This window comes from Malus sylvestris, chromosome 11 (genome assembly GCF_916048215.2).
Source record: "Malus sylvestris chromosome 11, drMalSylv7.2, whole genome shotgun sequence".
Lineage (NCBI taxonomy): Eukaryota > Viridiplantae > Streptophyta > Magnoliopsida > Rosales > Rosaceae > Malus > Malus sylvestris.
The window spans coordinates 38,281,071-38,308,283 of NC_062270.1; the positions used below are offsets into that span (position 1 = coordinate 38,281,071).

The 27,213-nt window shown below is 37.9% G+C and overlaps 1 protein-coding gene across 3 annotated transcripts; it reads left to right on the forward strand.

Moving 5' to 3' along the window:
* The first annotated feature begins 21,286 nt into the window (after nucleotides 1–21,286).
* On the forward strand, nucleotides 21,287–26,464 carry LOC126588403 (type I inositol polyphosphate 5-phosphatase 4-like). 3 transcript variants are annotated; one of them, XM_050253489.1, is made up of 14 exons: nucleotides 21,287–21,992; nucleotides 22,076–22,163; nucleotides 22,579–22,647; nucleotides 22,793–22,880; nucleotides 23,024–23,128; nucleotides 23,220–23,838; nucleotides 23,912–24,105; nucleotides 24,237–24,345; nucleotides 24,512–24,660; nucleotides 24,755–25,049; nucleotides 25,139–25,222; nucleotides 25,515–25,607; nucleotides 25,712–25,862; nucleotides 26,131–26,464. In XM_050253489.1, exons 1-10 carry the CDS (start codon nucleotides 21,963–21,965, stop codon nucleotides 24,978–24,980), a joined length of 1,677 nt encoding a protein of 558 aa, XP_050109446.1. In that variant the 5' UTR covers nucleotides 21,287–21,962; the 3' UTR covers nucleotides 24,981–25,049; nucleotides 25,139–25,222; nucleotides 25,515–25,607; nucleotides 25,712–25,862; nucleotides 26,131–26,464. The 3 variants fall into 3 exon arrangements, with proteins under 3 accessions (XP_050109446.1, XP_050109448.1, XP_050109447.1); XM_050253491.1 differs by having other exon boundaries at nucleotides 25,717–25,862; XM_050253490.1 differs by having other exon boundaries at nucleotides 25,777–25,862.
* Nucleotides 26,465–27,213: the final 749 nt, after the last annotated feature.

Below are 27,213 nucleotides of genomic sequence, written 5' to 3' on the forward strand. Positions count from 1 at the left end.
AGATAATTAAGTTAAAAGTATAGTTCCCAGATTACCCCATTAAGTCAATCTAACTGGATAACGCTGATGAATTTACATCTCAAACCTTTGATGATTACTGCATGACATTGAACATCATGTTCCTCATGTCCATACTCAAAATGGTTTAGCAAAAGCATTGATCAAGCGACTTCAGTTAATAGCTCGCACTCTGTTCATGAAAACAAAATTGCCAGTTTCTGCATGGTGACATACCATCTTACATACTGCATCATTGGTTCGATTGAGACCTATAGCCAATCACCAATACTCTCCAGTACAACTCGTGTTTGGGTATTAGCCAAACACTTCACATTTACGAGTTTTTGGTTGTGCTGTTTATGTGCCTATTGCACTGCCGCAACGCACTAAAATGGGACCTCAACGTAGATTGGAAATTTGTATGGGTTTTGATTCACCATCTATCATTAGATATTTGGAATCCCTGATAGGTGATATGTTTACAGCTTGTTTTGCTGATTATCACTTTGATGAGACAATCTGCCCGTCATTAGGGGAGAAAAGACCGTTCCAAAAGAACGGCAAGAGCTGACATGGGTTGTACCCACCTTGTTTCATTTTGATCCACGTGGTACTCAATGTGAAAATAAAGTAAATAGGATCGTGCATCTTCAAAGTATTGTCAATCAAATGCCAAATGCATTTAATGATGCTATGAAAGTGACAAAATCACATATACCAGCTGCAAATGCACCTGCAAGAATTGATGTCCTTGTTGGACAAAATAAAGTAACAACGAATGATTCATTTGGTGCACGCCTGAAAAGTGGTAGACTCTCATGTTCAAAAGATTCAATCCCTTGAAAAAGAAAGATAATGGCACAACCGAATCCAAATGAAATTATTCAGGAAGAGAAAATGAATGGAAAATCCACAATTCATGATTCTGGACTTCCAAAAGAAAAAATGTCATTGATGAGACACATGTCCCTAAAGAGACAGCAGTACATGAAAGTAAAGAAATATTCATAAATTATGCATGTATTAATGAATTGTGGGATCAAAATAAAATAATCATCGACGATATGTTCGCATTCGCAGTAGCCACTGAAATCATATTAAGTGATGATATTAAGTCTCGCTTTGTTGACGAATTTAAATAAATACAAGATTGGCCTAAGTGGAAAGATGCAATCCAGACAGAATTAAATTCCTTGGAAAGACGAAATGTTTTTGGACCAGTAGTTCAAACTCCACCTGATGCAAATCCTGTGGGTTATAAATGGGTATTCACAAGAAAACACAATGAGAAGAACGAGATTGCAAGATACAAAGCACGACTCGTTGCACAAGGTTTTTCACAAAGACCTGTATGAGGAGACATATTCTCCTGTAATGGACGTAATTATGTTCCGTTACTTAATAAGTTTAGTGGTTTCAGAAAAACTTGACATGCGACTTATGAATGTCATCACTACATATCTATATGGAGAATTAGATACTGACATATACATGAAGGTCCCATGAGGACTTAAGTTGCCTGAAACAACTAACAAACTACAAGGTATGCTCTCGATCAAATTAAGGTGATCATTGTATGGGCTGAAACAATCTGAACGAATGTGATATAATCGTCTCAGTGAATATTTGATCAACGAAGGATATATCAACAATGTCATTTGCCCTTGTGTGTTCATTAAGAAATCCAATTTTGGATGTGCTATAGTGGTAGAATATGTTGATGATATGAACCTAGTTGGAACTCTTGAATAACTCAATAAAACTGCTAAATATCTGAAAAGCGAATTCGAAATGAAAGACCTTAGGAAAACAAAATATTGTCTCGGTCTGTAGATCGAGTATTGTGCTAATGAAATTTTGATCCACCAATCAGCTTACATTGAAAAAATCTTAAAGCAATTTGGCATGGACAATGCTTATCCACTCAGCACGCCAATGGTCATTCATTCTTTGGACATTAAGAAAGATCCATTTCGTCCAAAAGAATATGATGAAATGGTCCTTGGTCCAGAAGTACCATATCTGAGTGCAATAGGTGATTTATTGTATTTAGCACAATGTACTATACTAGATATAACTTTTTCAGTTAACTTGTTAGCAAGGTATAACTCTACTCCAACAATTCGTCATTGGAAATGAGTCAAAGATGTTTTGAGATACCTTCGTGGGACAATAGACATGGGTCTCTTCTACTTAGAGAAATCCATAAATGACCAAATCCTTGCTGGATATGCAGATGCTGGTTTCCTCTCTGATCCGTATAAAGCCCGCTCACAAACTGAATATGTGTTCAAGAATGGAGATACATCAATCTCATGGCGCTTAACAAAGCAAACAATAGTTGTTACATTTTCAAATCACTCAGAAATACTTGCTTTACATGAAGCAAGTCTTGAATGTTTTTTGTTAAGATCAATGATCCATCATATCCGGAATTCATCTGGTCTACCTTCGGAGATAGAAAATCCAACTGTCATCCATGAAGATAATGCAGCCTGTATTGCCCAAATGAAGGAATGATTCATTAAGGGTGATAAAACTAAACACATATCTCCAAAGTTTTTCAGTGCACATGAATTTTAGAAGGCTAAAGTTATTGAAGTCAGACAAATCCGTTCCAATGAAAATCTGGCAGACCTGATCACCAAGTCTCTACCAAAGTGCATGTTTAAGAAGATAGTGCAAAGTATCGGATTACGTCGGCTTACCAATCAGATAAATTTGAAGAATGCGAAATCAGGAAGAGATAAATATCAGGGGAGTATTCATGATACATGTTTGTTGTACTCTTTTTCCTTCGACTATGTTTTTTTCCCACTAAGTTTTTCATATCAATGTTTTAATGAGGCAACATAAGCCTACTTGACTTTATTATCAACAATCTAGGTAAAATTGTACTCTTTTTCTATCGCTTTGGTTTTTTCCCACTGGATTTTTCCGAGTAAAGTTTTAACGAGGTTGTTTGTACCATACATGACCAATCCCGAAACTACTGAGCACCGGTCAACTTTATACCGTCAAGGATCCAGAAGAGTTTCCCTCCAACCAAGAGGCCAATCACAGCGCGACACGTGTCGACATCAGAAGCCAATCACAACACGACACGTGTCAATGTCAAAATGAAACTAGAAACCCTCTTCTATAAATAGAGATCATTCTCTCACAATATTTCCTAATGTCATTTGTACTAAATCATTCACTAGTACTCACAATATGTGAGCTTGAACCTATGTACTTGTGTAAACCTTTCACAATTAATGAGAACTTCTCTACTCCGTCAACGTAGCCAATCTGGGTGAACCATGTACATCTTGTGTTTGCTTCCATGTCTCTATCCATTTACATACTTATTCACACTAATGACCGAAGCAATTTAGCGAATGTCACAAACTTAACACTCTCTGTTGTACCAAAGTCCTCGCTGATTTTGTGCATCAACAGAGGTAACTGATGTTAATATGTGGGCAACAAAGAGGAAGTGTTGTAGAGATAATGGGTGAATGAATGCCCACTCAAAGAAATGAGACTTGGGGAATAATGTCTGTTTGAAACTTTCAAAATATAATCATTCCTCATTTGTAAGGTTTCACAAAAGTGACTCTATAAATAGAGCACTCCTTGTGCTATTGAGACACACTGCGAAAGAAAACAAGAGAAATAATATCAATATCCTTCCCTCTCTTTATCTGTCATCCTTTTTGTGTTATAACTACTAAGGTTATAGTGTGATATATTTTGCACTTGCTTCGCTCTTGTCATTAGAAATGTTATCTCTCTAACTTTTGTCTATTTATAAAAAGCTCTACTTTTTTGAAATAATATTTAAAGATAGACATTTAGTAACTTATTATCCATATTAACCGATGTAAGCTTCATTTAATTCGATGCCATGTGCATTTAATTCGACGTCAGTGAAATCTCTGTCGGTGTTAATTGACGTCAACTTATTATCCATATTTAAACCCCGTTCTTCCCTATTTCATTCGTGCTTTCATTTCCCTCTTTCTCTTTTAATTCATTCTTCCATGAGCGTCCCTTTCTTCCCACATTTCAGTCTTTCTCCTTCTCCTTCTAGTAATTTTTGCTATGGATCAACATATCGAAGATCAACATTCTGAGGAACTCCAATTCGAAGAGGAAAAGTTCGAAGCTGGTTCATTTTTAAATTATTATTATTATTACTAGCAACCAGCACACACGCTATACGTGAGCAACTCAATTTTCTTTTAATTGTGGTATGAGTTATAATCAATGTGCAATGTATACATCATTCTGAAGAAAAAAAATCTTTTCACTGTGATATGAGTTACATGAACTTATGAAAACAATTACTAACATTAGTGAAATAAAACCAAACTTATGAGTAAGGCAATACTTTCAGAATTTTATAATAATTTGTAAAGATATTGTTACCTGAAATATTAAAATCATCACTAACTTCAGTACATCTCCCAAAAGTTGTATAATGTGGAACTCTACTTGGATGAAACTAAGCCCTGTAACAAAGTAAAAACAATCAAATGCAATAAAATAAGCAATTGAGGGCTGATAAACCATAATTAACATATGTATTTCAATGACACATCGAACGTATTGCAAGGGATTTTAAATGGTCAAAAATTTCTTCCTCCAACCTCACATAAGATGCATAAACTAAATAATGAGGCTTATACCTTCAGAACATTGGATGCCCATTCATGGTGGGAGGGCTTCCAGTCTAGGATTCATGGGTCAAAGAGGCAGGGGGTGGCGAAATAAGGGTCATAGGGGAAAACACAGAGGATGTGGGAGAAGTTGTTGGGTGGTGGGTCTGGTGGAAGGCGGTTAGAGTTGGAGGAGAGGAAGAGCCTACATAATCTGCAGGTGGGTTAGAGGTAGGCGGGGTGGGAGAAGGAGACAAGGAGATGGGGTGCTTAGAGCTGTTGAAGAGGATTTTGGCGAGAAAGATGCAGAATGATAGAGAATGTGAGAGTGAGAAGTTTTTTATTTTTTTTATTTTTTTTATTTTTTAATTAGAGATATATTATTCATGTTCTGTTTTAATTAGAGGGTTAAACTGGTAATTTCATAGGATTTTGATTAACATTGAGTGTTTTATTAATTAGTAGAGATTATTATTATTATTATTATTATTATTATTATCTTCAGTTTGTGTTTTGTATTTTAACTAATATTATGTTTAAATTGAAAATTGATTTTTGTTTCTTGGTTTTTAATTGTTTGTGCTGTATTAATAAGGAACATCAAAACTCACGGATCCGCAATTCCCAAATGGACAGAACAACCTTGTTCATTTGATTCGTCTGAAAAATGCATTAGTGAAAATTCTAGTGCTTTTTCAAAACATGTAGCGTCAGAGGTTAGAGATCACAGAAATCTTCCATTGACAAGAGATTGACGCTTGATCAAGGAACAAAAGAAGGAAGTATTCTGGAATAGAATAAAGGTGTGTGTGTGAGTATATATATATATATTTTTTTACTTAAAAATACTAGAATAAGTCAATGACTAATAAAAATTAATTAGCTTGAATTTTTTTTTATGAATGTAGGGAAGTGTTATTTTTCAAGAAGATATAGTGAAAATGCCTTTGATCTGCCACATGACGTTTTAGATTGCAGAGCATGCGCATAAAGAGCATAGAAATAAATTAAAAAATAAATAATATTATACTAATAGAGCAGTTGGGGAGCACTACAACCCTCCTACTTATGTGGATTATGCACAGTGGGCAGAGTTAGTGGCATACTGGGATAAAGAAAAAACAAAGGTAAACCTTTTATGATTTATTTTGTAATACCTTAAAATTTGTCTAATAAATTCTCTTATTTTTTAGGAGATTGCCGAAAAAAATAAGCACAATCGAGAGTTGAAAACAATGAACCATACAACCGGTTCAAAATCGTTTGCAAGAGTGTGGGAAGAATATGTATGGGTTGTACATTTTTAATAAATGTAGTTCATTTTGATTGTTTGTTAAATTCAAGTTTTGTATGTCCCTCATAACAATTAGAGTGCAAAAATAAATTAATTTAACATAATATATTCTTATATTACTAAATATTATCAGTTTATGTTATATTTAATATTAATATTGTTAATTTAACATAAATGCTTATAAATATTATTTATTTTCATTTTCTCATAACAATTCAAGTGACAAAATCAATTAATTTGACTAAATATTTATTAATTTAACATAAATACTACAAATTTATCTAATTACTTAAATTAAATTTTTTAAATATATAAACTTGTGTATTAAACAATTTTAAATTTAAGAAATTTAGTGATAGAAACTGGAATTATGGAAGAATTCCGTCGTCGATCAATTCTTTATGTATTCAACTAGCTCAAATAAAATCCCTACAAAATTAAATTGTAAACAAAAAATAAACATAAGAGGAGAAAATAAAAATAATAGAAGCAAGAAAAACTTATTGTGAAGAAGAAGGAATAAATGAAGATGAAAAAGAACAAATAAGAAAGACGCGAGAGAGGAAGAAGAAGACACGGGGCAGGGTATATAAAAAACACCAACATGTCAGCTACAACTGCCAAGAAATTTGAAAATATCTAAAAATAAAAATATATTGTCGGGTAGAAGCGCAAGAAATGATTCTTTAACCGACATTAACTTTATGTCAGTTGAAAGCGACACTATTCTCTTTTTATACGACACCATCATTTAAAAAAATTAAAAACTATGTCAGTTATAAGCGACATTAACAGTTTATATCGGTTATAAGTGACATAGACAGTCTATGTCGGTTAAAAATTGAAAACTATGTCGGTTTAATCCAACATTAACAGTCTATGTTGGTTATAACAGACCGTACTTCCGACACCATGTAAAGAGACTGTCGAAAATATCTTATCTACTATTATATTATATAAAACCGACACCAGTCTCCGACACAATAAGCCACTTTTGTAGTAGTGTATACTGTCTTTTTTTTTTTCATTCTTCAATTGATACGAAGAATATTTATCCTATTTTGTGCGACTTCTCATGCATATTTATGTGCACACTTTAAGACGATAATTGTTTAGATATTAAATTTTTTGACCTCTTGATTATCCTAGAGTACATTATATTTTTGAAACTCATGATCGAAAAGTTGCAAAGGCTATTAGGGGATTTGCCAACAAAGAGAGTCTAGGGGTTTTGCTCTACATCAAAAGTAATCTTGGTGGTGGAAGGAGGATGAAAGTTGTGCAAGGGGTGGCGAGAAAGCACTTTAATACCTATGTACAAGAATAAGAGCAATATACAAAATTGTAACTTTTACTTGTAAACACAGAGAGAACCAGCAAACTTGTAGCTTTTGTAAATGGTGTTAGAAATGTAAAACGGCAAAGTTATAAATAAATGTATTACTTTTACTTGTTTACAGTAGTGATTGGATTGCCTACCTATGGAGGAGCTGAATTTGTTGATCTTATGGTTTAAGATTAATTTTATACTTTACTAGAAAAGAATGAACCTGACAATATATCGTCTACGATCACGTGTGTAGTCACACTAAAATACGGTTGTATTAAGTACGAACTAATACTATACATATTTGGTCATAGTTCCTTGCCACCTAACTGCAGCTCTTAAGCATGACGAACCACAGAAATTTAGTAATCACAAATTTGACATGTCCAACTATAACAAGTTCTGCAGATTAAGCCAAACATTGCTAAGGTTGGAAGGGAGAAAATAAATAAATATACGATGAAATAAACAAAAGACCTCAAAGATCTGAAGGGCAGCAAGAAACACCATGGATTGGATGGTTGGGTGGCGATACAAGCTAGGAAAAATGAAAGGGAAGGAAAGACAGTGACAAGATCTTAGGACACTAAAGTGGATGAAATATTAATGGAAAACTTGTGGGATGTTTTTTTTTCTACCCAAAAGTGAAAAACTTCACATCAATATCAACAAGTCAATTTGTATTTTATTTTTGTATGATATTTTTTTAGATTTTTATTACAAATGATTCCTGAAATTGATTTATCTCATCAAAATGGTTTTTAAAAATAAAAATCAATCAATGTAGCCCCTGAAAAATTATTTTATGTGTTGATGTGGTCCATAAGTGAATCCCACAAATCTAATTAAATATTACCATGTAAATTTAAAATATTTTAAAAAAAAATTATACAATTAAAACTTAAAAACTTTGTTTTTTACTTTTTTCAATTCTTCTCCAAAACCTAGATTTGACCTCCAATTTTCCGGCCGCCATCTTCCCCGAACCACCACCCCGTCTTCTTCCCCATTACGGGTATTGAAAAGACTTTCAATCTTGATTTTGTTGCTCTAGCAAACCCCCATCAAAACAGAAGTTTCCCAAAATCTCTATCTCACCAAGGTTTTCAAACCTAATAATAAATAATCAAAGGAAAACTAATGAAAATGATTTGAAAACTTTGAATTTTAACCATAAGGAAAAAATAAAGGGTAAAGTGATTTTTAGTGTAAAAATATAGTTTTTCGTTAAAATGAACAGTATCGAGAGCTTTTCATTAAAGTTCCCAGTAATCAAAGGTTTTTCTGTCCTGCAGACTGAGATTTTGTTTTCTGGGTTCAATTTGCAAGCAAGATTTCTTACTCTTTCCCCAGAAAAAAAAATTATATATATATACTAAGAACCCAACTGCAATTCAGAGTTGATAAATCTGGATTCAATATGTTTACAACAACAACAAAGCCTTTTCCCACTAAGTGGGGTCGGCTATATGAATCCTAGAACACCATTGCGCTCGGTTTTGTGTCATGTCCTCCGTTAGATCCAGTACTCTATGTCTTTTCTTAGGATCTCTTCCAAAGTTTTCCTAGGTCTTCCTCTACCCCTTTGGCCCTGAACCTCTATCCCGTAGTCACATCTTCGAACCGGAGCGTCAGTAGGCCTTCTTTGCACATGTCCAAACCCATTTTGTGTACGTGTTGATGCTTCACCGCCCAACATTCTGTGCCATACAACATCGCCGGCCTTATTGCCGTCCTATAAAATTTTCCCTTGAGCTTCAGTGGCCTACGACGGTCACACAACACGCCGGATGCACTCTTCCACTTCATCCATCCAGCTTGTATTCTATGGTTGAGATCTCCATCTAATTCTCCGTTCTTTTGCAAGATAGATCCTAGGTAGCGAAAACGGTCGCTCTTTGGTATTTCCTGATCTCCGATCCTCACCCCTAACTCATTTTAGCCTCCATTTGCACTGAACTTGCACTCCATATATTCTGTCTTTGATCGGCTTAGGCGAAGACCTTTAGGTTCCAACACTTCTCTCCAAATGTTAAGCTTCGCATTTACCCCTCCTGAGTTTCATCTATCAACACTATATCGTTTGCGAAAAGCATACACCAAGGAATATCATCTTGAATATGTCCTGTTAACTCATCCATTACCAACGCAAAAAGGTAAAGACTTAAGGATTGTTGATGCACAAAATCAGTGAGGACTTTGGTACAACAGAAAGTATTAAGTTTGTGATCTTCGCTACATTGATCCGGTCATTAGTGTGGATAAGTATGTAAATGGATAGAGACAGGAAAACAAACACAAGATGTACGTGGTTCACCCAGATTGGCTACGTCTACGGAGTAAAGGAGTTCTCATTAATTGTGAAGGGTTTACACAAGTACATATGTTCAAGCTCTCATTTAGTGAGTACAAGTGAATGATTTAGTACAAATGACATTATGAAATGTTGTGGGAGAATGATCTCGTAATCATGAAACTTCTAAGTACCGAAGTGTGGTATCGTCTTCACTTGCCTTATCTGTCTCATAGGTAGATGTGGCATCTTCTCTGGAAGTACTCTTCCTCCATCCATGGGTGGTATCTTTAACTGATGGAGATGCACAAGGTAATGTATCAATTTCACTTGAAGCTTACTTGTAGTTTCAGGCTTGGTCAAGCGCGATACAAGCCATGTAGTAGGAGTCCCCCAAGTCGCCGAGCTAGGGGATATGCTGAAAGAGGTGACAGACAAGGTAAGCAATCAGAGCTCCAAGCAATCAGTCCCAGATCAGAAGTTTGATTTCGAGTTCCGGCTTATTGTTCTCATTCTCCCTATCATGCAGGCAGCATAAAGGATAAAGAGAAGAAAAATGAGAATAGATGATATGAGATACTTTTGCTTTTGAAGAAGTAACTTTCCACAAGCTTATTCTTGAACTGGGCTGGAGGGTTTTCTGGTTTCCTCTAGAGTATAAGGCCGACTGAAGAATTTGACGGTCAAAACAAGTCCATCAAATCTAGAGTACGTTCGACCCTGCTGATATGTGATACTTTTGTTGTTGACAAAGTAGTGGATGTATCGGCACGTGTTCTGTTACGCTTGTCTCCACATGCTTCCTTGTATCCTTCTCACTTTCCCTATCTGTTCCTCAAGCAGATGTGGTATCTTCTCTGGAAGCATAAGATGTTGAAGATGAGTACTCGAGAGCAATGCCAGGTAAGTAATCAGGTAAGGGGTTCCAGGCAGTCAGTTCCTGACTGGAAGCTTGATTCCAAATGCTGACTAATTGCTTTCTTTCTCCTTGTCTTGCAGGTAAGAACAAGGCCAAAGGAAAAGACAGGGAAAAAGCATAATATGGGATACTCTTGCTTTTAACTTTGATGATATGGGATATTCTTGCTCTGGTGTAGCTTGTTTGCAGAGGTATTATCGGGGGGAAAGAAAGCTGAGTATTTCGAGAGACTTCATTGGGAGTGCCTTCTCATAAATGAGGAAGGGTTGAGCATTTTTGCAGGTCTGCCTGTCTGTTGAGGATGAAAGTCGGCATATATAGGAGTCTCCCTAAAAACAAGTAGTAATGTTATTCCTTTACCCTGCTTGGTCATAGCACGGTAATGGGAGCTGTCAGCTTCACGTGTGTCAGAGTGCTTTGAAAAAGTGGTATGTGGTATCTGGAAAGTTGATGTTGCGTGTGAAGATTACAGACAAGCTTTATCCAAGGAGATCTGGCTCTCGAAGTTGAGAAAGCGGTGCCTATTCGATTTTCGAACAAGCAATCTTATCGGGGATCTGGCTCTCGAGATTCGGAGAACGGTGCCTCTTCGATTTTTGAGAAAGCAATCCTGCTGGGAGTCTGGCTCTCAAGATTCGAAGAGCGGTGTCTCTTCGATTTTTGAGAAAGTAATCATGTTGGGAGTCTGGATCTCGAGATTCGGAGGGCGGTGCCTTTTCGATTTTGGAGCAAGCAATCTTGTTGGGAGTGTTTTCTCGAATGTGAGTAAAGATTGGGCATGTTTGCTAGTCTACCTTGCCACGGAGCACAAAGGTTGACACACAGAGACTTTCCAATTATCCAGCAGTGGTGCTGTTCCTTTACTCTTGTGGGTAATAATATGGTAGCTAGACCTTCAAAATTTATGTGTCTAAACTTTGTTAGTGCTGTTTATTTGCTATTCTTTTACCCTTCTTGGTCATAGCGATGTAGTGGGAGCTGCAAGCTTCACGTGTCTAAACTTTGTCAGAGATTTTTGGCAAAGTTATCTGTGGTACCCATGAGCTGATGGTGCGTGTGGAAAGTGGAAGATTGAACAGTAAGATTCTCGTGCTTTCTACTTCACCAGAAATCTTCAACAGAATGCCCGTAATTTCAACAAAACTGAGTGTGCATGTGACAGGTGCTGACAAGGCTGAAAAAGCAGGTGCCTCTTCGATTTCTGAGATCGGCCCTCGTGGTCTCTGATCAGCCCAGCTTTTGAGAAAGCAAACGTCTCTTCGATTTCTGAGATCGGCTCTTCGATTTCTGAGATCGGCCTTCATGGTCTTTGAGCAGCCCAGCTTTTGAGAAAGCAAACACCTCTTCGATTTCTGAGATCGGCCCTCGTGGTCTCTGAGCAGCCCAGCTTTTGAGAAAGCAAATGCCTCTTCGATTTCTGAAGCTCCGTCGAGTGCAGCTTTTTATAGAGGCTGGCATTAAGTTCAAAAGCACACTTGAATCTCTACCAGTAGAAGCTCCATTCTTGCACTTCTAAGATCTTGATTTGTCTGACCTCTTCTCTCTTCAACACCTTTGAAAATGTCTGGCCCATCCGACCGTCGTTTTGACTTGAACCTTGTGGAAGAGGCAACCACGCCTTCTCCAGACAACATATGGCGCCCATCCTTCTTATCCCCTACTAGTCCTCTTACCGTTGAGGATTTCGTGATGAAGAATGATATGACTGTTGCAATGGTGGCTAGGAACCTTCTCACTCCCAAAGATAATAGACTACTTTCCAAACGGTCTGATGAGTTGGTTGTTAAGGATTCTCTGGCTCTGAGTGTTCAGTGTGCCGGTTCTGTGTCTAATATGGCCCAACGCCTATTTGCTCGAACCCGCCAAGTTGAATCATTGGCGACTGAAGTGATGAGTCTCAAACAGGATATTAGAGGGCTCAAGCATGAGAATAAACAGTTGCACCGGCTCGCACATGACTATGCTACAAACATGAAAAGGAAGCTTGACTAGATGAAGGAATTTGATGGTCAGGTTTTACTTAATCATCAGCGGTTTGTGGGTTTGTTCCAAAGGCATTTATTTCCTTCGTCTTCTGGGGCTGTACCGCGTAATGAAGCTCCAAATGATCAACCTCTGATGCCTCATCCTTCTAGGGTTATGTCCAGTACTGAGGCTCCGAATGCTCCCCCTCCGGTGCCTTCTCTTTCTGGGGCTCTACCGACCGCTGAGACTTCTCCTAAGCAACCTTTGTGAAGGCTCCCTCTTGTTTGTTTATTTGACTCATGTATATGTACATATTTGTAACTTATCGGAGATATCAATAAATAAGTTTTGCTTCATTTCAACGTATTGTGTTAAATACATCAAAGCCTTCTTCACTAAATTCTTTGATTTTTTTTTCTTTTGTTCAAGCTTGTATGTTGAAGCTTTGTGAGTGGAGCATGTAGGTTGAGGTAGTGTTCCCTTAATTTTCCGAGTGAGGAAAACTTCTCGGTTGGAGACTTGAAAAATCCAAGTCATTGAGTAGGGTCGGCAATATGAATCTTAGAACGCCATTGTGCTCGGTCCTGTGTTATGTCCTCCGTTAGATCTAAGTACTCTAAGTCTTTTCTTAAAGTCTCTTCCAAAGTTTTCCTAGGTCTTCCTCTACCCCTTCGGCCCTGAACCTCTGTCCCGTAGTCGCATCTTTTAACTAGAGCGTCAGTAGGCCTTCTTTGCACATGTCCAAACCACCGTAACCGATTTTCTCTCAGCTCTCCTACAATTTCGGCTACTCCTACTTTACCTCGGATATCCTCATTCCTAATCTTATCATTTCTCGTGTGCCCACCCATCCAACGAAGCATCCTCATCTCCGTTACACCCATTTTGTGTACGTGTTGATGCTTCACCACCCAACATTCTGTGCCATACAGCATCGCCGGCCTTATTGCAGTCCTATAAAATTTTCCCTTGAGCTTCAGTGGCATATGGTGGTCACACAACACACCGGATGCGCTCTTCCACTTCATTCATCCAGCTTGTATTCTATGGTTGAAATCTCCATCTAATTCTCCGTTCTTTTGCAAGATAGATCCTAAGTAGCAAAAACGATCGCTCTTTGGTATTTCCTGATCTCCGATCCTCACCCTCAACTCATTTTGGCCTTCATTTGCACTGAACTTGCACTCCATATATTCTGTCTTTGATCGGCTTGAGTGAAGACCTTTAGATTCCAACACTTCTCTCCAAAGGTTAAGCTTCGCATTTACCCCTTCCTGAGTTTCATCTATCAACATTATATCGTCTGCGAAAAGCATACACCAAGGAATATCATATTGAATATGTCCTGTTAACTCATCCATTACCAACGCAAAAAGGTAAGGACTTAAGGATGAGCCTTGATGTAATCCTACAGTTATGGGGAAGCTTTCGGTTTGTCCTTCATGAGTTTTTACGGCAGTCTTTGCTCCTTTATACATATCCTTTATAGCTTGGATATATGCTACTCGTACTCCTTTCTTCTCTAAAATCCTCCAAAGAATGTCTTTTGGGACCCTATCATACGCTTTTTCCAAATCTATAAAGACAATGTGTAAATCATTTTTCCCATCTCTATATCTTTCCATCAATCTTCGTAAGAGATAGATTGCCTCCATGGTTGAGCGCCCTGGCATGAACCCGAATTGGTTGTCCGAAACATGTGTCTCTTGCCTCAATATATGCTCAATGACTCTCTCCCAGAGCTTCATTGTATGACTCATTAGCTTAATACCCTTATAGTTCATGCAATTTTGTACGTTGCCCTTATTCTTGTAGATAGGCACCAAAGTGCTATTTCACCACTCATTTGGCATCTTCTTCGTTTTCAAAATCCTATTGAAAAGGTCAGTGATCCATGCTATACCTGTCTCTCCCAAGACTTTCCACACTTCGATCGGTATATCGTCTGGGCCCACTGTTTTTCTATGCTTCATCTTCTTCAAAGCTACAACCACTTCTTCCTTCCTGATTCGACGATAAAATGAGTAGTTTCTACACTCTTCTGAGTTACTCAACTCTCTTAAAGAAGTACTCATTTCATGTCCTTCATTGAAAAGATTATGAAAATAACCTCTCCATCTGTCTTTGACCGCGTTCTCTGTAGCAAAAACCTTTCCATCCTCATCCTTGATGCACCTCACTTGGTTTAGGTCCCTTGTCTTCTTTTCCCTTGCTCTAGCTAGTTTATAGATATCCAACTCTCCTTCTTTGGTATCTAGTCGCTTATACATATCGTCATAAGCCGCTAACTTAGCTTCTCTCACAGCTTTCTTCGCCTCTTACTTCGCTCTTCTATACCTTTCACCATTTTCATCGGTCATATCCTTGTATAAGGCTTTACAACATTCCTTCTTAGCCTTCACCTTTGTTTGTACCTCCTCATTCCACCACCAAGATTCCTTTTGATGTGGAGCAAAGCCCTTGGACTCTCCTAATACCTCTTTTGTTACTTTTCGGATACAACTAGCCATGGAATCCCACCTTTGGCTAGCTTCCCCTTCTCTATCCCACACACACTGGGTGATTACTTTCTCTTTGAAAATGGCTTGTTTTTCTCCTTTTAGATTCCACCATCTAGTCCTTGGGCACTTCCAAGTCTTGTTCTTTTTTCTCACTCTTTTGATATGTACATCCATCACCAACAAGTGATGTTAATTAGCCAAGCTCTCTCCCGGTATAACTTTGCAATCCTTACAAGTTATACGATCCCTTTTCCTCATTAGAAGAAAATCTATTTGTGTTTTTGACGACCCACTCTTGTAGGTGATCACATGTTCTTCTCTCTTCTTAAAGAAGATGTTGGCTAAGAAGAGATCATATGCCATTGCAAAATCCAAGATAGCTTCCCCATCCTCGTTTCTCTCCCCAAAACCATGGCCACCATGAAAACCTCCATAGTTGCCTGTCTCCCTGCCCACGTGTCCATTTAAATCTCCTCCTATAAATAACTTCTCCGTCTGGGCAATTCCTTGCACCAAGTCTCCAAGGTCTTCCCAAAATTTCTCCTTCGAACTCGTATCCAACTCTACTTGAGGTGCGTATGCACTAATCACATTGATGAGTTATTGTCCTATTACAATCTTGATTGCCATGATTCTATCTCCTACCCTCTTGACATCTACAACATCTTGTGTCAAGGTCTTGTCCACGATGATGCCAACACCGTTTCTCGTTCAATTTGTGCCCGAATACCAAAGTTTAAACCCTGAGTTTTCTAGATCCTCTGCCTTAAGATCAACCCACTTAGTTTCTTGTAGGCACATAATATTTATCCTTCTCCTCACCATAACTTCCACTACTTCCATAGATTTTCCCGTTAAGGTTCCTATATTCCACGTTCCTAAACGCATTCTACTCTCTTGAACTCTACCCTTCTGTCCTAGCTTCTTCACCCTCCCCCGTCCAATAGGATCAAAGTACTTCTTTTGTGTGTCATGTGTAAAGTTGATAGGAGCATATGCTCCCAAACAATTTTGAGTGGAGTCGTTCGAAAAGAAGTTTCTATGGCCCCCTTACTCATTTAACACTGCATCTGGGTGCCGATGGAGATACAGTGACCCTTGCTCACTTATCACTGTGCTCAGGCCACACAGCGCGCCACTTACGGGTGATGCCCTAGCTTTAGCGCGATTTCGTTCTGGATTCATTTTCATAAGGATTCGACGTAACCGAGGAGTGCCGGCTGTCGACTACCTGACGCCCTCCCCCTCCTCCTTTACCCGGGCTTGGGACCGGCAATGTAAGATAAACTTACACAGGCGGAGTTGGGTTCAATATGTTTAAATGTAATAAATCTGTTAAGAGTTGTTTCATGGTTACAATAGGACTCTTGTTTGAATTATCTATACGGTGAAAGGAATGAAGGAAATTATCATCTTCACACTTCTATTTCTCTGCATCACATATTTTCTACAGGTTTCCCTTTATTTTTTGGACGAGAACCTAACAAAAAGCTAGGAAGAAAAGAATGGGCAACTGGGTCGATCCGAGACCAAATGCGGCGGCTGTGAGGTGGTGGGTTGCTTCCACGAAGCCCAGTCCTCATCCACCAACCTGTTTAGTTCCACCTAACCCGCAAACCACTAGCCTGCACACGCCTAACTTGCAACCCAGACCGACTCACGTTCTCGTGAAACCACCGCTCTCAAATCCCATCCCACCGCTAGCCCGTACCATCTCGCACCAGACCACCATGATTCCCGGACCTCTATGCTTGACCAACCGTTCATGCGCCTAAACCCAAATTTGTTTCCGCCTGCCACAGTCACTACCATCGTGTTTGAAGCAGATTCAGAATATAAAAAAGAAAAAAAAAGGGTCAAAAAAACAAAATTTTCCTTTTTAAAATTTTTAATTATATAAAAATAAATATTTAATTTGACTTATAGGACCCACTTATGTGTCACATCAGCAAATAACAGAAATTTTGACGGAATTATAACAGAAGGACTGCATTGATTTATCACCGGATCCTTTTCTTGGGGATCCTGTGATCTGTACTGTCCATCGTACATTGTGCGGTCATAAATCATTTTAAAATTTAAAATTTAAAATTAAATATAAATAGTATCTAACGAAAATTGATCGCACAATGTACGATGAACGGTCGAGATCACGGGATCCCTAGGATCCCCTTTATGTCACCCATTTACAAGGTCTACATTGATTGATTTTTAATTTCAGAGACCATCTTGATGAGGTGAATCAATTTCAAAAATCATTTGTGATACAAACCCTATTCTTTTTAGGAAAATATTTGGTATATGTATTTTATTTATGATATGTTACTTGATTCACTTTTGTTACCAATAATGGCCTTTTTGTTACAAACTTTATAATGTGACAAGAAAATTATTCTACATGCTTCATTTGGTTGTAGACGAGCGCTAGGTTCAGTCGAGCACATGCACACAAACTGATTTTGACAGTTTATTCTTAATAATTTCTCCAAGCAAGGATGGTCAAATTCAACTCAAACATGTTAAGTAACTAGTCATAATATATCTCTGTTGTATAAAGATGAGGCCCAATTATAAGAGATAATTTTTAGTATGACCTTTCGTACCACATCGCTTGTTCGTCCAATGCACACATAAGAGTGCCTCATGCATTTAGGTACCACATATGTTCGTTTTCGTCGACCTAATGCAATGCGCGACTCTTATGTAGCCTTGGACAAATGAATAATGTAGCATGGAAGCCACTACTTAAGAATATATGTTGTTTTTAGCATAAATAACAAGTTTAACTTTCAATAAAAAATTTATGTAATCATGTATATATACTGTGCAAATATACAAATACATGTCAGAGAATCGAAAGATAGACAGTGTACATCAGAAGCCACATCACCCCAAGTACTTGAAGCCCAAACCCAGAGGTGCTTTGGAAACACATCTTATAACAAAAGACACCCACAAAAACACAAATTACATCAAAAATTTTGACACAGATTTTTGGTTAGACAAAACAAAAGAGAGGATGGGAGGGGGTGCCTTAAGAAGGTGTTTTCAAAGCTGAAAAAAGCAAAAGAAACAGAAAGAAAATCACGTTCTCACTAAGAGAAGAAGATACTTTGCCCAAAGTACAAATCAAAGATCATCCCTTTGACTACCTCGTTTGTCTATCTAGGATTTTTACTTGTTTGATTTTCAAACAAGGAAGAGTTTTCCAACATCCTAGCAGCAGAGGTTCTGAGTTTTTCTTTTTATTTATCGGTTTAGCATCAAATTCATTATGTGTTTGTCGCAAATGTAGAGTTAAAATCTTTATCGACTCACAATCAGAGTTGGATAATAATTTTGAGAAATTTTGTACATGACATGTAACTTCAATGGTGGAGCATTTATCTATTCACGATTAGGGTGAGAAATTCATTCTCTTTTTTCTTTTTCCAAATTGAAGAAACAAATCAAAGAGAAAGATAAAACGAGAGTATGAAATTCACTATGCATAACCAAAATTTCATGATGAATGATGGTGGGACATGAGAGGGAGGAAATATATTTTACATCAGCCGGCCATGAACCACAAAGAAAGAGGACCGAATTGATGTACAATTTGACTAAGTTTTCTCTAATACTATGAAGTTGCAGATGGATGTTCCACGTCATGTTTTACCAAAGGATAAGGTACAAGTCATGTAAAAGAAAAGGGAGAGATTGGGGAGAATCATGCATATAACCACATTCATCATAACTGAATCCGATTAGATGGTGTCCTCTTTGGTCCCACTTTGTTGAAATTTTTCTGTGAGGACACAGTTCATTACTTGTAAAAAGAAAAGTATTCGATCGAGTTGTAGGGTAGTCTGTCTCTTCCCTCATTTCCTTTTGCCCATAACTCTTTCGTAAGTTTAGCATTTGTTTTTCCCACAGTTCTTGCACTGTCCCAGGGTGATGCCATTTTGACATGCATTAGCCAACGCTTAGGGTCCCTTGATGATATCATCTGTCACCACCTATTCGTCATTTTCTCATTAAATCGATCCTAATATAAAGAACTAGTCTCACTAGTGAGACTACATGCAATCACTTATACAAGTTCTAATGTGACACTCAACACTAGCCGACACAATATACTATGTGTTTGGGTTGGCTCTAATTCCATCTGTCACGACCCATATGCCATATCAGCACTACATCCGTACATCGAGCTTGGTAAGACTAGTCACTAGTGAGACTACATGCAATTACTTATATAGCCCAAAATGACCTAGTTATGTGAGACTCAACACTAGCCAACACAATATACTATGCGTTTGGGTTGGCTCTAATACCATTTATCACAACCCATATGCCTTATCAACACTACATCGAGCTTGGTGAGACTAGCAGACTACATGCAATTACTTATACAGCCCAAAATGACCTAGTACTTTTTCCTTATGTGAGATTCAACACTAGCGAACACAATATACTATGTGTTTGGGTTGACTCTAATACCATCTATCACGAATCAGTTGCCATATCAGCACCACATCGATCTTGATAAGACTAGTCACTAATGAGACTACATACAATTACTTACACAATCCAAATTGACCTAGTACTTTTCCGATGTGAGACGACACCGGCCAAGCACAATATGGGGTGTCGCAGTCATATCTATACATGTATGACTGTATATGAAGGAGATTTGGGCAAATGCCATGCTGGTAGAAAAGTGGGCCGTTTGTATGACAGCTCTATGTGTTTTAGACAAATCGTTGACAACATATATTGGGGATGGTTGGCTATGAGGGTAGTGGAAGCTTCACTAGAGTAGTGGATTCGATGGGGTTTGTGAGGGATTCCCATTTGGCATTTGGGAGATGAAGACTCTGTAGTTTTCATTGGTGTGTTTAGCTGTCTAGCTTAATAGTTTAATTAGATAACCTTGAAATATGAACAATTAAGTAGTATGATAGGGGAAGAAGACACAGTCTCCCACATGTAGAGTGTGTGTGAAGGAGAGATTTTTCAGTGTGACTAGTACACGGGGTGGTACACCACGTGTCACTAAACAAATGATGAAATATGTGTGCTAAAAAGTTAATACCTTAAAAAATACAATTTCTTACCATTCATATTAAAACACTTGGTGTACCACTTGTGTTCCTGTCACAACTAAAAATTTCTCTGTGTTAAGATTAGTCAATTAAGAAATCAAGCCCGGAGAGCTTAATCCAATAAATTACTTTGTTCAAGATTAGGGATTAAACAATGTTAATCGATACTTGGGCTCAAAAACCTAAGAGATCGCGTGGGGTTGTGAATTGTGTTAAGCTAGGATTAGGGACCCTCAATTGCCTAGCAAGATCCTACCTTTATGTGAACTAAGGTGAACTAGTTTGGCCCATGTGGACCAGGATCCTCTCCTAAGCTAAGGATGAGGATCCTCCTCATCAAGGGATGTAGGTCGTTGGATAAAAATCAAACGGCTACAATTATTATAACTTTAAAGGGACCTCCTATTTGTAGCCGTTGGATTTTCATCTAACGGCTCACACCAATTGAAATGTGAGCTTGCATATTAGCAAGTTGAAATTATCCAAACTGATACCCCCAAAATTAGGACAAATGCCTTGGTCCTCATGGACACAAGTCTTGATGGAGTCAAAAAGGGCTCAATTTTGCATAGCAATGTAACCTAGTGTTCAACTAAAAAGCAAACCATTGAAGGTTTTGAGGAGATATTTGCATGCAATTGCTTCTTAAGTTGGACCACAAACATTCTTCCAATCTCCCACACCTCAGCAATGAACTTCCATTGGAGATGAAACCCCAATTTTCTTTTACAAAAATACACCCTCTATGAAACCCTATGGCTATGAATGTCTCAAATCAAGCACACCACATTGGGGGCAACATTCTTGACCTATCCAAAAAAAAAAAAAAAAGCCTTCCAAACATTCCTACCAATTGTGCAAACACAATCACATATTATAAAGTTCGCAAGAAGTCAAGTGTTACTAAAACTTACGTAGTGATATTTCGTATTATTTATAAGTAAGAGTTTTTAAATTCGATTTCTCGTAAAAAACAAATTCGAACTAAGTTATTGTTAACCCGCCTTCTTATTTCAAAAACATAGAGATGAGTCAGTGCTATGTATTGTAACAAACTCCCAAATTCATTAATCTCTTTTATTTATTTCTTTTGTTGGGTTCGACTGCTTGGGTTTTTGATCAAACCTAACTTAGAGAGAGAGAGGGGGGGGGGGCAGAATTTAGAGAGAGAAAGCTTGGCAGGGGCAGTGTGGGAAGTTGGGTGTGAGTGGGTGGCCAAATAAAATCCAAAGCCACAGCCCGAGTGCCCATTCTCCCCAATTCCCCAAGCAAAGGGCTGGGTCGGCCTTGGATTTTGGGGTAAAAAGCCTCTCGACACACAGAGCCAAGCTCACTCCTCTCTCTCTCTCTCTCTCTCTCTCTCTCTCTCTCCCCTCTCCTTCCTCTCTCACTCTTATACCACTCGACTTTATTCTCTCTTCAAAATTCGATACTTTGCTCTGTACCCATAACGAGGTTTTTCTCACAGACAACTCCCACACTTTCACTCTCTCTCTCTGTCTCTCTAGGAATCCTGCATTGTCTTGATTTATCCTTAGAGGGCTGTGTCCTTCTCTGTGAAGCCCTTTGAGTTTCCTCTGTTTTTTCTGCTGCCAAACACAGAAGAGAAGTGGAAGAGGAAAGTACCCAGTTGGATATTTCGGATTTTAACTTTCTGTTTGGAAGCCGGGAAAATAAAATGCCCATTTGGGTTCTCTTCATTGATTGAGAAAACAGGGGCTTTTCCCACTACCCATTTTTGTTCTCTTCTTGTCCTAACCAACTCACTGAACTTTTCCCTTTGTTTCCCGGAAAAAAAAACCAGAGCTTTTGAGTCCATTTTTCTGGGTTCTTTTTCTTCTTCTTGGGGTTTAATTTTGTTGGTCTTCTTCTTCTTTCTCCATCCGCATTCATTGTTGTAATTACAGATATCCATTTATGAAGCAGTGAAGCAATGAGAGATGAGAATTCCAAGAAAAGCAAGGTTCGATAAAATGCCACCACTTTTCCAATTTCTTCTGCATTTTTGTTCTGAGATTGCTGACTCTTTTGAGCTAATTTCTGAAGCTTTCATGGCCCAAGACACTGGTCAAAAAATGGTTCAACATCAAGAGCAAAGCCGAGGACTTCGATGCAGACGACGCCGTTTACGGAGGTCATTGTCACATACATGCATTGATTTGGATTTTATAAAGTTTGGGATTTCTGATTTGGGAACCTTGGATTTTACATCAAGACAAAAAATTGGATTTCTCTGCATTTTTTAGATTCTACTTTGCTCTGAACACTCTTGCATTGCTCTAATCTGCATCACTGCAATTTTGGGTAGAGAAAATTTCAGATTTTAATGGACCCTGCAGCTTCAAGATCTGCCATTTGTTTTCTTCCTCTTTTCTGCAGCAATTTCTTTTAATTATTATTAATATTATTATTTTCTTCATTTATTTTGTAACTTGAAAAATGTTCTTATTGTTTTGTTTTGTTTTCTTGTGGTGGTTTTTGAATCATTTGAATGTATCAACAGTGGAAAAAGCTTAGCTTTAACAACTTTATGGGGTTATCTTTTTCAGGTGTTAATGGAGAGTGGAGGAACAACCATTCAGAGAGGGAAGCATGCACAATCAAGAAAAGCAAAACAGGTTCAGTTCTCAGTATTCAGTTTTTGCTTTGGACCACAACATTCTTAGCATAAAAAGATAATCATGCTGTTTAGAGTCTCCTAATTTTCTGGCCAATTCTTTAATTTTTGACTAATCACCTATTCAACCCCAACTAAATCCACAGAAAGATTGAGCAAGAGGCACTCGGATAGAATCCGGCGGGGTAAGATTGATATGGAAGCATCACAGGTTACAGATGTGCATAATTACAGGTACGAAATGGAACTAGCATTGTCTTGTAAATTAGTTGTAATTAAGCACTTCTTCTTTGTGGATGAATAGGTTTAAACCGAAATTTTCGGGGTAAGAGCCTTGTCTTGTATGTGATATGTATTGGTGTTCAATGTGGGCACAGGATCTTTGTAGCTACATGGAATGTGGCTGGAAAATCTCCTCCGAGTTGTTTGAATCTTCAAGATTGGCTTCATACCTCTCCTCCTGCTGATATTTATGTTCTTGGGTAGGTTCTTGCATATCTAGATATGTTCTCTCTAATCTGTGCAACGTTTTTGTGTGGTGATAGAATCCTCATCAATCCTTTTGGTTTCCAGGTTCCAAGAAATAGTTCCTTTGAATGCCGGCAATGTTTTAGGCACGGAAGACATTGCGCCGGCTAAGAAGTGGTTAGCTCTTATAAGGAAGACTCTAAATAATCTTCCTGGAACAAGCGGTGCTTTCCATACACCTTCGCCAGTAACTGATCCAATTGTAGAATTAGATGCGGACTTTGAGGGATCGGCAAGGGAGAAGGCCTCCTCTTTCTTTCATCGCAGGTCCTTTCAATCCTTGAGCCGCAGCATGAGAATGGACAATGACATGTCAATGCCGCAACCCAGACTTGATAGGCGATTCAGTGTTTGTGATCGGGTTATGTTCGGGCACAGATCAAGTGATTATGATCCCAATTACAGATGGGGTTCCTCTGATGATGAGAATGTACCTGATGATTCACCTGTTCTGACACATTATTCACCAATGTCCAACAGTGGGTCTTTCTCAATGGAGGATAGAGATAGACAGCTAGGCCACTCGAGATACTGCTTGGTTGCCAGCAAGCAAATGGTTGGTATATTTTTGACAGTGTGGGTAAAAAGTGATCTTCGAGATGATGTTCGCAATTTGAAAGTGTCTTGTGTTGGAAGAGGATTAATGGGCTATCTTGGAAATAAGGTACAATTTTTCTTATGAAATATATTTCCTACTTCTAGGAGATGCAGCAATCTTATTGTCTTGAGTTTTCCAGGGTTCAATTTCCATTAGCATGTCTTTGCATCAAACAAGTTTTTGCTTCATCTGTACTCATCTCACCTCTGGGCAAAAGGAAGGAGATGAACTTCGTAGAAATTCCGATGTCATGGAGATCCTTAGGAAGACAAGGTTTCCTCGGGTTGATGACATGGGAGATGAAAACTCTCCTCAGACTATACTAGACCACGAGTAAGCCCCCATTTTGTCTAATTTCTCTAATTATCTGCTTATCTAAGTTTTGCCGTTCTTTCTCTTTGAAGTTTAAAATTTCTAAGAAACTAGCCTTGGAGAAAATTTGAAAACTAAGTTTCCTTGTGCAGTCGAATTATTTGGCTGGGGGATTTGAATTATCGCATTGCCCTTTCTTACCGCTCTGCAAAAGCTCTTGTCGAGATGCGCAACTGGAGGGCATTGTTAGAGAATGACCAGGTATGCAATCTATTCCACTACAAGCATTGTGCTTTTCTTTCAAATGTGTTAATCTCGTGTTCCCCCATGGGACCAAAAAGAAAAGGAAAGAAAAAAAGAGTTGTGGTCTTTTTTGACTTGCTTTAGAATGGCTTGTTTCTGAAATTTTGATGGATTATACTATCAGCTACGCATAGAGCAAATAAGAGGACGCGTCTTTGAGGGATGGAATGAAGGGAGGATATATTTCCCTCCTACATACAAGTATCTAAATAATTCAGATCGGTATGCAGGCGATGATAGGCACACCAAGGAGAAGCGAAGAACTCCAGCATGGTAACAACAAATCTCTTGTAGAAAAAATTTCTCGAGGAAATCATTTAGTTTTTTCCATTATATGAATATCTAAACATACTTTATGCATGTGAAGGTGTGATCGTATATTATGGTATGGAAGAGGCCTCCACCAATTGTCTTATGTTCGTGGGGAGTCAAGATTCTCAGATCATAGGCCAGTCTACGGTGTATTTCTGGCGGAGGTTGAGTCTATTAACCGTAGCCGAATCAAGAAAAGTATGAGTTGTTCCAGTTCCAGAATCGAGGTAGAGGAGCTGTTGCCACACTCCCATGCATACACCGGCCTCAATTTTTATTGAAGGGTGGCCTGTCCCTTCTGATAATTCACTGTCCCTTCTGAAGCAGAATTTACTGCACTGTTACATCAGGTAATATCCTATGATCCGGTTTACTTACGTGTTTTCAGAGTTCACTTTATAGTTTATAATCGAATCTAACGTTCACGGTCTGTAAACAGGAAATCCTACGATTACAATACACCATAACCGAAACACAAAATTATCCGGAATTCCAACCCCATTTCACCTCCTCAATCATTCAGGTACTTTTCGCCATCTTCCCTCATTTTAAACAATCCCTCAGCATTATTTCCGATAACACGAGCAAAGGGTTTTCTTTACCGCACAAAAAATGTCATTGTCATGAAAAAGATTGAATCTTTATGCCAATAACGCTTCCAGTAATCTCCAGTTGACTTCCGAGTCATGCATGAAAAGATCGAACATGTACTGCGCATATTTTTTTCGAAAGCATGGGCATGAAACGTGTCTTCTTTCCCGATTAAAGTTGTATTGCTGAGAAGATCTCTTTGTCTTGTTCTTGTTTCTTATCAGTTGAAAATATTTTGGTCCCCATATTGCAAGTGGGCACAGAGCAATTGCTGATGGTGATAAAGACAGACTGTTTTGCCCACAATCCAGAAGAAGGTTGGCCTCTCACCTTCTTTCCCTTTTCACAGTTTTTGGCAGCCATTTCCTACATTCTTCTTTGTCTAATTCTCCCCATACTTTTCCTCATCACACACACACAGAGCAGGCAGGTACAAATTTTGGGTGAATTTGTTGATACCTTCTAAGTAACCCCACACGTTTACAGGTTTCAGTTCTTTTCATCCCCAAATTTCCCAATTGGCAAATTTGGAAGTTTCTGGCTTGGTGGATTTGAGTGATCTTGGTAATCAGGTAAGATTATGGAAATTGAATGTTGCTTTTGACTTTATTGAATTGTTTGTGTTTGGAAATTAATCACAACAGAAATGTCACTGCAGCAATATTCTAAACTAATCACGAAGTTTTATGTTGAAAGTTAATAAATAGGCATAGTAGCGCATGATTGACTTAAAATACTACTACAGTGACATTTCCAGTATAAGCAAATTTATCTCGTAAAAAGAGCTTGAAACATTCATAAGAATCATAACTAACTACCTTCTTGATTTTCTTTTTGTAGGATGAGCTGACCAAGGTTTGGAGGCGCCACCAAGTTAGTTTGACATCTAATTTGTTGACTAATTGTTTTTGAATAAAAAAATAAGATAAAATCATTGAAGTTTCCATTGGAAAAAAGTAGAGGAGAAAATCATTAGCGTCAAGCTTAGCTTAGCTTTATTTTATTTTTTATTGAAAAGTGAAGTATTTGTATATTGAACAAAGAATTCCGTCTGTACAAGTTTATCAAGTCTGGATGTTAGATAGTCGACAACCTACATTTCTTTTTTTATGTTGAGTCTTTATGATAATGAATCTTATACGAAATTACACGAGAACTAAATCGTGACCTGTAACTGTAACTGATGTTTTGTTTGTCCCGAGCACACAGGAAAATAATTATTTTATTTTGTTGCATTGGACACTGAAAAAAGTAGTGGGATGTGACAAGATGTGATGGATACTCATTGCTGGTGAATAAAATGGGAGAAGTTGAAGGTCTGCTGATTGATATAAAATTTCTTTTTTCTGTTGCTTGCTTCTAATGATTTTGCCTACACAAATAAACAAATAATTTTTATTTTTTCTCTTTTTTTCACCAATCTTTGGGTCTTATGGTTGCACCAGAATAGGAAAAAACAAATTGATTCGTGAGGGCAACCCCTATAGAACGTCGGTTCCCCTAACCTACAACAATCTTCTCAAAAGTCTTTCTCCCTAGGATGGGAATACTGTCACCTTAGCATTCCGTGTTAATTAAATGATTATATGTATAAGTTTATCTTCACATAACATTATATCATTAAAACGGGACATTACAAGAATGATGTACACCTTTAATGTAAGTTGTTGTCCTTCAGCTGGTCATTGTGTTCAAATTCCAATTGTACCCCCATGACAATAAAAACAACTTACGTTTTTTCAAACAAAATTAGGACATAGTTCGGCTCGTTCTGTGTGAGATGTCATTAAACTTGATCTTACAAATCACAATCTCACAAATGAAAAAGTAACTCATTAAACTTACAAAACGAAAAACTAATTATACACATATCAAATTGTGTTCTGCATGCTTATGATTTGTCTTTTGCATGTGGTCCAATAT